The sequence below is a fragment of the Dinoponera quadriceps genome, unplaced genomic scaffold (genome assembly GCF_001313825.1).
Source record: "Dinoponera quadriceps isolate SergipeBrazil2010 unplaced genomic scaffold, ASM131382v1 scaffold405, whole genome shotgun sequence".
Taxonomy (NCBI): domain Eukaryota; kingdom Metazoa; phylum Arthropoda; class Insecta; order Hymenoptera; family Formicidae; genus Dinoponera; species Dinoponera quadriceps.
The window spans coordinates 2,826,161-2,838,937 of record NW_014554754.1 but is presented as its reverse complement, the minus strand read 5'-3'; the positions used below and the strand labels follow the sequence as shown (position 1 = coordinate 2,838,937).

The 12,777-nt window shown below is 47.1% G+C and overlaps 1 protein-coding gene across 7 annotated transcripts in view; it reads left to right on the top strand.

Moving 5' to 3' along the window:
- Positions 1-12,777, top strand: part of LOC106741401 (ETS-like protein pointed) — a 125,304-nt gene that overhangs the window by 76,704 nt on the left and 35,823 nt on the right. For all 7 annotated transcript variants that reach the window (XM_014613394.1, XM_014613398.1, XM_014613392.1 and 4 more), the window contains 2 exons: positions 6,897-7,013; positions 11,258-11,461. In XM_014613394.1, the coding sequence (XP_014468880.1) occupies positions 6,897-7,013; positions 11,258-11,461 (321 nt within the window). The remainder of the gene's footprint in view (positions 1-6,896; positions 7,014-11,257; positions 11,462-12,777) is intronic.

Here is a 12,777-nt window from a genome sequence, read left to right as displayed (position 1 = left end):
GTCGTATTGTAATATACGCGTGTGTGTTTCTGTCGACCGCTGTGATCTGTCATCATATTGGCTGTCATCAGGCTCCCAGGAAGTCGACAATGGCGTGCGCACCGCCACTATCACCATTATTATCACATTATTATCACCCTTCCTTTTATCTCAGTGTAGCAGACTTTGTGATAACTAATAACTGATGCAAAGAGGGACGGACAGTAGCAGGAGAGGAATTTGAAGAATGCTCCGAGATATTTAGTCTCTTTCCAGCCATTTTAACGATCAAGTGTCATTGTCCTCGCCCTCGGGATTTACGCTAGTCTCCATTCTGAAGCTCCCTGTTCACTCGGGAAGATATCAATATATAAATGTCTTTCGGTCGGAATTTTATTTCTCGCTTGATTTCGTGTCGACTCCGTTTCGACAGGATGCCCGAGCCCCCGGGGCTGCGTTGAAGCGGAGTTGAATCACCGAGATCGAACGGCGCGTTCTTCGATCTGTTGATTTCTCGCGAATCGCGAATTGCAGTAAGGACAATTAGGGGATGGCATTATGATTACATTTGTACACGGAGGAGGTATTAGTGGCGAAAATCTTGCTGCGAATATCTGTTAGGTGATAAAAACGTTGGAAGAAGCGATCCTTCTTTGCCGTTGTTTCGAGTAAATCCCGGTTCACGATAGATATTTCAAAACTTTAAGCTTGAAGAAATTGACCAATCGCAATTAACTATTCTCCTCACATTCGACCGTGATTGCTTATCAATTTCTCGAGGCTTAAAGTATCTATTGTTGATCAGGACCCACGCGCCTCGCGAGAGAAACCGCCGGCGGCTCGAATTAATTGGCACGAGCGACAACGAATTGCGCCAATGGAAGATTACTTATAGCTAATTATGGAATGCGCTCCTGTCCGGCTGTGTTATCTCGGCGAAACACGCGGTTTCGCGATAATCGTCGGTTAACAATGACGTTACCGCGTTGTTAGCATCGCGCGCTATCAACTCGCTCGCTCGCTCGCTCGCTCGTATAACAAGGACTCCTCCCCTCCACCCCTTGGGTCCTAAAATGGTGAAAGAGTTATCGCGCCGGCGACCGAGCGCTCGCTGATTGTGTTATCCCGGTTCGGGATTACCATCGCAGTTCTACTGCTTCTCTCCTTGAATTTTTCCGAGCCTCAATGAGCTGATAATCTCGGTTTGTCCACGCGCATTCGCCACCCCGCGCATGATAATTCGCGGTCAACGATAACGTATCCTGAATCATTACTGACCGAGCGCGGCCATTATCAGCCCGGGACACAAAGCGCGCTCCGTTTCTTCAGCTACGCGTTCGGCCACGAATGTTAACGCGCTTGAAAAAATCGGCCGCGACGGTCGAATCGAGCAGGCTCGCGAGACAACGCGGCTTTCGATTGCATCGCTACTATTTTGGTGGTGGAAATAAAAAAAAAAGGATATCGTTACACTCGGAGAAAACTATACTTTTCTCTCAACGTATAATTACAAACACCAGACGGTCTTTGTAATCTTTCCCTCGGTACACTCGCAGTCCGCGATCTAGCGAGCCATCCTCGGCTGCGTGCGGGATCGAGTCTCGAGCGTAGCATCAACGCGGCTTTCCATTGTCGACCATCGCGAAGATGGACCGATCCGTTTCTACCGCAAAAGTGTCCGTTACTGCGATATTTTATCCGCGCGCGGATGTAATTTAGACGCGCGCGCGCGAATAACACGCCTGTCGGATTCGCTCGCCTGTCGCATTTTGTACGTCTCGTAGGAGCATAGAATTCCGCTTACTTCCCCCCGGAGGGCTTCGGGAGTGCGGGATGAATGGCCTTACAGCCTAGTCACGCCGATGGATGGACGAAAGCGAAGGAGAGCGAGAGCCACCGAGCGAAGCAACAGGTGTATACCACGGAAAGGCGGGCCCGGTGGTGCGCCGATACCAACACGTGCTCGCCTTGCACTCCTGCACGTTCGTAGTTCGCCCTCGGTTCGACGTGCAACCGACGGTTGCCCCGCGGCTCTCGCCCGCGCTAAGTCCTTCCTTTACGTCTTCCTACTCTTGATAGACACTTCTTGAACGAGGTTCTCGTGAAATTCAAGAAACCACCTCGGCAACCGCCCCCCCATCACAGTTGGTTGCGTCCAACAATCACGGAACGATTTGCAACATCGGTTACGCGAGCAATCTGATTTTCGCGAAACGGTCGCCTCTTCCTTCTCCGCCGAGGACTCGTTCCGTACATATAGTCCAGGATTTCTGCCGAGTAATACTGAATTAATTCGTCGCGATGTGGCTAGCGCAGTTAATTCGGAACGTTCCAAGCACAGTTCCTTGGGCTCTCGCAAAACGATGAACTCTTTCATTGGATTTGCTTCACTCGTCTCGCTCGCGCGTTGTCGTTTTTCTTCGTCGTCGACGAGTATATCGTCGCGCTGCGTCCCGAGATGCGGTGAATAACAATTCTCGGCGCGAGGAGGAAAAACAAAACAGCCGACGATTTTGGAGACGCGTTCTCCTCTCGCAGTTCGCCACGGAACAGCTGCCGCAGTTGTTTGGTTGCCGAGTATTCTCGAGGTGTCGAGGAAAGAGGGATAAGCCAGAAGACGTTGGTAGCACGTGCCTCGCGCCGGTTATGCTTACCCTGGCGTATTCCAGATGGACGGGAGAGAAAAAAAAATCTCCTTATAAACAACCACGGGAGTTTTCGGGGTCACGTTCGGAGCTGCTCTCTTCACTCATCGTGCCGCAGCTCATTTATTCGACTCGATTATCCGGAAATCGAAGATCCATTACGTAGGCCGTGGTTATTATTGAAAATGATTAAAGATTAGATGCGTTGGATGTTTTCAATTTGAATTGAATATCATTTTCCGAGCACAGCGCTTCCGTTTTACTTTTCAGTCTGATATGTTTTTAGTTTTATCAACACCGACCTACTACCTCACATATCTTTACGATCATTATCGTAACATGAGAGATTTTTATCAATCTTTTTGCGATATTAGTCAGCCAGGTGGAATAATTAACGAGAGAAAAAAGGGGGGAAATTTGAGCGTGGATAACGTGCGCGGCTAATAAAGTAAGGAAACAATGATTTTAGAATACAAGATATCTCGTACGGTTATTAATCCGCGTTTTGCAAGTGAAAGACTCCGGCGGAAGTAGGAAGGATCGGATGTAGACTTTCTACGTGAGATCAACGGAATTAGAATTGCGAACATTTACGAACGATCGTAATGTTCGCGATATATTCCATTCGAAAATAGTAATTTGTATTCCGTTGACGCAAATCGATCGAGTGTTATGGCAATTATGCAGAACCACGCATTAAATTTTAATAGAAGCAATTTTGCGATTTTGTATTCTTAAATCCCGGAATGTTTCCTTACCAAGAGTCAAAATATAGACTACGATTTCAGGCTTGATAAATCGATGTATCTTGCGTTTTACAAATTCCCCGAAACTCTCGGCGACTCGCTATTACATTTTCGAAACTCAACCGAAACGTCCGCCAGTCGGCGTTGCATAAGGGACGAACGTAGTTTTTTTTTTTACAACTACAATGAAATGGCACGAATAAAAAAGATTTTTTTATACTACATACAGATTGCCCACGAATAAAAAAGATCTTTTTTATACTATATACAGATTGGCCCTATAATCCGCAGCCGATTGCATACGCCTCATTATTTCCTCGACTACAAATAGGTATTTTAAGCGAATTAAGGTTACCGAATACAGAAAATATTTTTATCGATCGACATTAATTGCTCGGAAGGAGTACCCAGCCGTTATACCGGTCGCAAGTAACGCAAACTATGCAAATTTATGTTGATCGTGTCGGGTCAAATGCCATTTAGGTCGCGAACCCTGGGTGTTTTGAATTTCCATTCGATTAAATAACGATCGCGCTCTGTTTAGCTCGGTGTCGTCCGACTCATCGGTCGATCGAGCGAACCGATGCCGATTGCGCAAGCCGAGTGGGTTTTATATTAAAAAAGGAAAAAAGAAAAAGAGGGAAACTCGTTAATTCGACACACCGACACAACTGGCGACACCTGCCAGTTGTACGCGTGATATCGCGATCTCTTCCCCTTAGATTCGGGGATGCAAATGATACATTACGAATACAACGGGTCCTGATTTATAACGCGACGTGGCGATATTACAGCGGCTCTTTTCTTTCCATATATATATATATATGTGTGTGTGTGTGTGTGTGTGTGTGTGTGTGTGTGTGTGTGTGTGTGTGTGTGTGTGTGGCGTAGCCGCGAGGTTTTCGAACGATACCCAGAAATTTTACTATCGTCCTTATGCACTTAACTCGCCATCTGCATAATGCAGATGTATTCACGAATCTGCATCTGTATTCACGAGTCGTGAATTAAAGGCAGAAATCGACGTGGTCGAGCGAACGTGTTAAACGATTCAGGCGGTCGTTTCAGACGAAATCCTCGTTCTCGATAACACAAAAGGTAGCGCCGGGAAACGTATATAAACGCATTGAAATATTTGATATCGCGCACAGAATAGAAAGAGAACAGAATGTATGTGCGCGTCGTGAAGAACGCGAGAAGCCCGCAGGTAAAAATTAAGTCTGGTAACGAAATCTCTGTTATGCTATACGTATAGCTAGTTTTTCGCTATGCAAGCTCATCCCTTTTTTCCCGTGCGACGACATCCGCACATTTTCCTCCTATAGCCCTTTCTGAAGGCATATTCGACAAATATTTATCCACCGACGGGAGTATACTTAAACCGGGGTATTTATTATCGAGCACACGCAGCGCGATCGCGTGAAATATTTCAGCAATACGAAATGCTCGATCCGAGGGCAAAGCGCGAGGTCGATTGTGCGTGTGGAGCATCTAGCGCGCGAGCATCGTCCGCAGACGTCGTTCTTGCTGCGAAATTGTACGCCCCTTTGAAATTCTACGCGCGTCTCACGTTGGCCGTTGGCACGTGAATTTTCAATAGTCGTCTCGCGCGCGCGCGGGCGTCCAATGCGCGCCAAGACATTCGTTCGTCATTGCTCGACTACGACGACGGGATGTTATCTCCGAGGTAACGACTGACGTACGGATAAGCTCGTAATCTACAATTTTTTTAAACTAAAAACCCGAAGACAGCTCATGACAGACTATCTCCTTTCGAGCGTGTAGAAACGCGATAGAAACCCAAAAATCCGTTAAAACCTGAGTCGAAATGTTAAACATTAAAGAAGTGGGGAAACGGAAATAAGCCCCTGTTTGTAGCAATAAGTGCTCCTTTAATGCTACAAATGGGAGTCGAGACCTCCAGAGTCGAAATTTTAATTCCACATTAAGTCTTCAAAGAGAGAAAACGGCAATAACGTCCCCACTTGTAAGCACCGAAGGAACACAGTAGAAGACCTTTGAAGACTCAGGACCGATGTTTCAACTTCTCAGTAGGATTTACCTGACAGGTATTTGCTAAGTAAACATCAATGGCTGTTGTTGATTGGTCCGTTCAATCTGTGTACCTGTCTCGGCTAAAACTTACCAAGAAGTTGAGACAATCGGTTCTCCGCATGCAGAACGAAATTAAACTTAAAATAGAACCGAAATTTCGACTCGGGAGTGCACGAGGTTCTCCGGTCGACTGCTTGAACGTCCTTACTTCGTTACGCGAAGTGCGACTTCGCGTTCGTAGAGAGAAACGCGCGAGATCGCGAAAGTAGCGTGCGCGCACGAATGCCATAAGGCGCGTCTCTCTCTCTCTCGTTTGCCTTGGCGTGCGCGTCGTAGAGCGAGCGAAGTGACGACGACGACGGCGACGACGACGACGACGATGCACCTGCACCTGCCTGCCCGGCAGTTGCACCCCTCTTTATGACGATGCTATCTAAGATGGTTGTGCGTGCCCCCTTCGCCGCATCGCCTTCGCTCGCTTCGTCGTCGTTGTGCCCGTCGTGCCCGAGCTGGTAGCCGCGCGACACCTGACGCATGCACGTAAACGCGCGCGCGCGCGTCCACGTGCACGCACACAGGCGCGAGGCATAAAGGCGGCTTGCCACAGGCGCGTGTGCGCGCGCCTGTGAGAAGCAACATTAACCTGCCTTCTCACACACGGAGAAGCGCGCTTAAACTCCGCTTCTATCCCCCGTTTTACCTCGTTGCCTCTCGCTCGAAACGCCGACAGGTATCACCTACGAACGAACGAATGAACGACCGACCGGCCGACCCTGCCCGCCTCGATACTGCGATTTGTTCTAAACGGATCGCTACGTCGGGAATGAAAAAGAAAGGGAACTCCGCTCGGACGAGCGAAATTCGTCGAGACCGAGCGCCGACCGAGCAAATTTCAATGTAATTACTGCAACGAGAGCCATTAGCGGATTCGACGATCGCGACCTACGTCGAGCGAGCGAGCGAGCGGCCGAGCGTCGTCCACGTCGGCGTAATTTATCGTTGCGTCAACGCGTAATTCGTTCGTCATATACGGACGCGAATACGGTATTCGTTTGTCGGGAGGGTGACCGCCAGTTCTGTTTGATCCAGCCGGCGTGTGTTCTCTCGGTATATATTATTAGTTACTTCGGGAATGACATTATCGCACGTACACACACACCGCGTAACATTGCACAGGTGAGGGAACCATTTCTCGCGCGCCTCGAGTGTCGCGAGAGCGAATATGTAATTTCCATGAATTTCCACTCGCATCTCGCTTCACGAGAGCGGACGAGATAAGTGTGCGAGGAGCGAGCGAGAGGAAGGTTCTCGATTCACGAAAATCGCGCGATTCTCCGCGTACGTTCTCCCGGGATTCTCGAAAGAAGCTTCCCCGAGCCAACTCCGTGAAGAATAGGAGATTCGGGGTCCTCTAAATCCTAAGGTACTGCACTGAAGGCGGAATTAACCGAACGGTCTGTCTTGTTTACAGATATACCGGCGCAAGTGCCGCCGTTAACACCTGGGACCAACAAGAAGATGACCGAGGCTCTGGAGGCCTCCTTCGCATCTTGGGAAAAGGAACGACTTCGCTTGAACATAACTAAAGGTCAGTTCTTGTCTCCTCGATCTTCATTAACTACCGTTAAGCGCCGCCTAATTGATACCGACCGCGGGTCGCCTCTCCTCGGTACGCAAAATTGCGCAACGACAATATATTTAATCACGGTGCGGATTCGGAAAATCGCTCTCGAGATCTTCAATCTTCCGAACTGATCGTTCGCAGAATGCTATTGTTGTCCGAAATACAATTTATATGTAATTAACGCTATTTATCATCCCTCGGAGCTTACCATTCTATAATTTCCTCCATTTGATTTATTATTCTCGCACCGCCTCACCGCGCGAGTTGTTAAAAAATCGCTGCTAGAGTAGGAGGGGAGAGAAACGCGCGCGCGCGATGAGTGCGTGCGCACATGCGTGCGTGCGTGCGTGCGAGAGACACGGAGACGCGGGTGCGCGATGTGACGCGATGTGCGACGAGGCGGCCGGCGATGTGCAGGAATTGTGAATGTGATGTTGATGGTTCTGATGGGGAGCCGATGCCACACATCCGGTATGCGCATTCAGAGCCACGCGGGTGTGACGTTACTTCCGGTCTACATGCCCCGGGTTCGTACCCTCGGGCCAGATCACCTACGGTCTGACCTCCGTGAACCTAACGAACACAACCTCCCGCTCTCGCCATTTCGCTTCGCGGCCTGAGAGCGTCGGCGTCGTGTCCTTTTCACTTCTGCGGCTTGATTTATCCTTCCCTTTCTGTCTCTTTCTCTCTCTCTCTTTTTTTCCGCGTTTTTTTTTTCATTAATTTTTCGTCCAATTATCCCAGTTTAGCGAAGCTGCCGATGTTGACGGTTAACCCTTCAAGGCTCACACATCGATTCCCCATTGGCGTACAATTGTAATTTATAATAGTTTGTAATTTGTAAGATCGTCTTAAAGATCGTTCCCGATGGAAGTTGTTTTGTTTTAATAAAAAATTGGTCGTCGAGAAGTATGATTTTCTGAGTGCGTACGACATTGGGCGTTTAAGGTATAAAAATGAGAAAATATTAAAATTGGTTTTATTCGAGAAACATTTGTCTTCCGCTTTATATCATGGTCGTTGAAGGACATCGGACAAAACTTTCATAAGTAGAAATATACTTGGACTTTTTCACAAATAACTTGATGCTAAGTGTTTCCAATTTTTTGGTTTATAATAGCAGACAATATAGTTTTTATTTGCACAGTTCATTTGTCTTAAACATAACAAATGATACTTGATAAATCAAGTTTTCCTTAGATGCGACGTATATATACCGGAGTAATCCTAAATCCGAGCGTCACTTTGCACGCGATACACGGTATTGATTTTCGACTGAAAATACGCTATTTATAGGACGGAGAATTTAGCTTCAATTAGTATGGATTAATATTACATCGACGAAACTTATTTTACCAAGAGACGAAATTAGGGGAAGACCCAAAGTTGATGTACATTATTATGTACACTGAGCCTTAAAGGATTAATCATAGCTTTGCCGAATGGCGGATATTTTTGAGCCGGTCCGTTCGATTCCCGAGTCTGTCTCCTCGAGGTTCACAGTGTCGCCACACGGCAATGTATAATGTTTTTATTAGTAACGTGTAAAAAGGTGTTGCAATAGGTGTGCGAGTCGGGACGATCGGTATCTCGGAATCACAGCCGGAACTTTTAGATTTCAAGGGAGCGAGAGGGCAGGTGGCACCCGTTCGTTATCTGTGTTTGAGAATCGATGGCTTAATTGCTTTTGTCGTTCGACACTTTTCAAGCTCCCTCGGCATTGTGACGAGCAGGTACGCCGCGCACGCTTCACGAGCGCCAAAATACACAAAACACCTCACTTCGCCGTGCAACGACCGGGCGACCGGCAGGCGGCAGGACATGAAGACGGAATATAAAATAATATATACGATAAAGAGAAACGATTACGCCATCTGAGAGTGATTTTAATTGAAATCATTTTCGAATCTTTCTCAATTGTCTAATCGTGGACGAGTTTTCTGGGACTTCTCTGTTCGCGAAACGTGTTCCGAAACGTGCAAAAATACTACAAAGTATTATTGCACGGCAACAATACCGAGGGGGCAACTAGTAACACAACGCGTATGTGTACAGCGGCGCGCACGTGCGTGCGCGACCGTAGATTTGTGTTCGAATGAAGCGAGAAAGAGAGTGTAAAGTCTGCTAACAACGCTGACAAGAAATAAGTTGGGCAAATATCGGTGCGATCCTCAAACACGAGCGGTCGCTTTGAACGTGCCGTGCCGTTAGACATCTCTTGCCTCGGTTCTCGCTCGCTTCTTTTTTTCTTTTTTCTATATTTATATCCTATCCGCGCACGCGCGCGAAAGACGTCAATTCAGTCCGTGCCTCATCGATTCTGCGAATATCGTCGCCCGCACCATATGACTCTGTCGGGATCGGGTAGGATTTGCATTCTCGTCTAAGATTTACGTCTCGTATCATTGGATATCATAAAGCAGACCGTGTTGCCGAGTTGCCTTAAATACAAAGTTTATTTCTAAATATTGCTTCGCATTTCTTCTAACGAAAGTGCATTTTCTGTGATAGAACTTTATGTTGTTTCTCCATAATGATGTCAAGACCGATTCTCGTCGTAAATGGACCCCCCTAAATTTTACCATTCTTATGTAGAAAAATGTTTAAAAATTCATACTTTTCGTAATACCATTTCGATTTGTTGGAATCAAATTCTCGTGTAGTCTACCCGGTAAAACATTTTGTATTATATACAGTAAAAACGGTTCAATGAAATTTTTATATTTAATATGAAAAAATATGTTAAAAAGTAATAAGTATAATGTTAAAATAACATATTCATCTTGTTAACATATTGCTTTTAAACGTGAAATTTTTCAATTACTTCTCAACAAGTTCACCTTGTATTAGATTAACACGAAAATTTTAGCGAACCGTTTGGGACACGTGAAATGTGTTAAATTTAACGCCAGGTTTTTTTCACTGCGTATAAATAAGAAATTAAATTCGAAATTTCGTTATCTCCTCACACTTGAACGGTTTTTGCCGAGAAGCACCCTATGTTAGGCGGTAGCCTATCGCAAGATCTTTCACGATGATCATCTTCACCAGGACGGATCCCGGATCTCTCAACCGTGTCGCTTTGGTCGCGTAGTTAAAGGATGAAATTGTAAGAGAGCGAGGCAGGTACATTAGCAAGTCGCTACGTCGGCAAGCGCTGTTTGCATTATGAGCCGAACTGTACTTTTACGCAGCGAGATACCACGAAACAATGCAAGACACGCGTGCAAATATGGGCGCGCACCTCAAATGGGACATTCCGATGTTTCTCGGTATTACTGCCACCAAAGATGGTTGGGGCCCGGCTAACGATCGCGCCGTCGACCGAACGTATGTCATATAACGCTCGCTTCGTCTTCGATGACATTCGGTCCGCTCTTAACGAGCTCGCTCTCGGATGACCGTCATTTGCGAAAAAACCAGACGTGTCGAAAAAAGGGGAAAAAGTTGAAGCTTTGGGAAGGCTGCTTTTAAAAATGTCAACGTATGCCGACTTATTGATATTTTATACGCATTAATATATTCCGATGATATCGCGTAAACGTGTTTTCTACGTGATCATTCACGACGAGCTAACTCGTCCTTTTCAAGAACGTGGAAGAGAAAGTTCGTCGATATTCGATATTATCAATTCTAAAAATAATCGAACCGTTAAATAATCATCACTGTTGCGAATCTCCCGAATTCGTGATGGCCCTGAATAGATTGACTCCTGATGAACATTTGTTCGACTGAATTTTCTCTGATAAATTAATCAAGCGGCACATGCGATGAAATTACCGGTTCTCTAAGTTTACGTGGAAAAAAATTCATTAAAGATACTCGATAATGAATAAACGGAATTTCTGATTACAAGAACCGAATGTGGTTAAGGACCACAAATTCTCTTTCCTGCAGTCAAAGCGCGTTTAGTTTTCTCATTGTTAGGTAATTTCAAACGAACTTTTTTCCATACTTTTCTGTACTTGTTAAAAGCTGAGATTATGTATCTGTATATTCATCTCCTCGTCCGTCATATCGACTTAAAGGTTACTTTTCCAACGTTCTCAGGACGACGAAGAAGTTAACGTTAATGAAAAGATTCCCTTATCGCCAGGATCACGAGGGCCGATGATAAGGACTCGTGATGCGGCTCACTTCGGGCAGCGGGATCCACCTAGGTAGCTGCTGGAAAAAAAGAAAAAAACAAACGGACCCTTATTTTACAGATCCGAGGCAATGGTCGGAAGCAGCTGTCGCCCACTGGTTGCACTGGGCTATTGGGGAATTCTCGTTGGAGGGTGTGGCGGTGCAGCCGTGGCAGCACATGACCGGGAAACAGATTTGTGCCATGGGGAAGGAGTCCTTTCTAGCACGTGCCCCCGCCTTCATGGGCGACATCCTATGGGAGCATCTTGAGATCCTGCAAAAAGGTACGTGGTCTTTTTCCGGTATGAATTAGCAAGACACACTCGAATTTCCTCGGAATATATCCTATACGTCACATTTTGTCCGATGGGATGTCCTTAGGATATAAGGGCGTTCTCTGGGGACGTTATCTTCAGAACGTCCTTTAGGAAGGTCTGTGTTGTATAGGATTAAGATATCCGTCAACCCTCCGATAAGTCCTTTTGTTTCGAGCCTTCTCAAATTTTAACCGACCTAAGGCCGTGTATTGTGACTCATCGAGAATTGACGGACTCGATGATGTATGAGTTGACATGCTTGAAAAGCATCATCGATCCCTACGATCATCTCCTGGGAAAAATTCGAGGAAGCTTGATGAGATCTCCGCACGACGGTCGTCGACCTATTAATTGAAAATTCCACTTCTCTCGCTACCATCGATTGCGACATGTGTAAACCGAACGGAGGTCGACGGACAAGTTTACGGAAAATTGGAATTGTTAAAAACTCATGTTGCTTATCTTATCTTCAGCGCACAAAACTTACGTTCTTCCCAACCCGAGCTATTCCTTGTAATTTCTGCCAGCGGTACAGATCGCGCTGAGTTACCAGGAATACCGATCTTGCGTTTCTCGCTTTCGATGCTGCTTGCTGACGACCCCGTGCGCGGTGTGGTTGACGGTACCTGCTGCAAGAAAAGCACTCATCGCGCGCGCGCTACGCTCTTTTTGCGGCGGCCACCTTCCGTCGTGATCGACAAAACCGATCGAATTTCCGTAAAATCGCGATGTCTCGGCGGCGCAGCGCGACCAGAAAGGAGGCCCGACGAACAATGACGCGAACGATTGGGCGGTGCGCGCGCGCCGATCGTCTCTCCTCCACCCCCGCACCGTCGTATCTCCCGTTTCGTAGCGCTGAATCGGCCCCCCGAACCTCCTCGTTTTTACCCAGGGGGTTACCGGCCAAGAGAATGAAAGCGGGAGGGGGAGAAGAAAGACAGAGAGCGCGCGCCATAGAAACTCTCATCCCGGATATCCTGCGCCGGCCGAAAACGTTGCTGCAGCGCGCCGTGGCCACTTAGACGCTTTTCGGGCTGCGCATGCACCGAAGAATTCGCTCGAATTTCGATCTCGCGACGTGCCCGTCAATGGCCGCGTTCCCTTCTATTAGATCCTCCGGTGTACGCTCCTTTATGGCGCGCGCACTGAAAAGCGGCAAGTCAAGTTTACGGCCGCCGCGAATGCGCGCGATCGCGCACCATCGTCCATGCGATCAATGCGGCGAAAACTCGGGGGAAAATATTTGTGCGTCTTACGATCGGTTTCCTCGCCCCTTGGAGCCT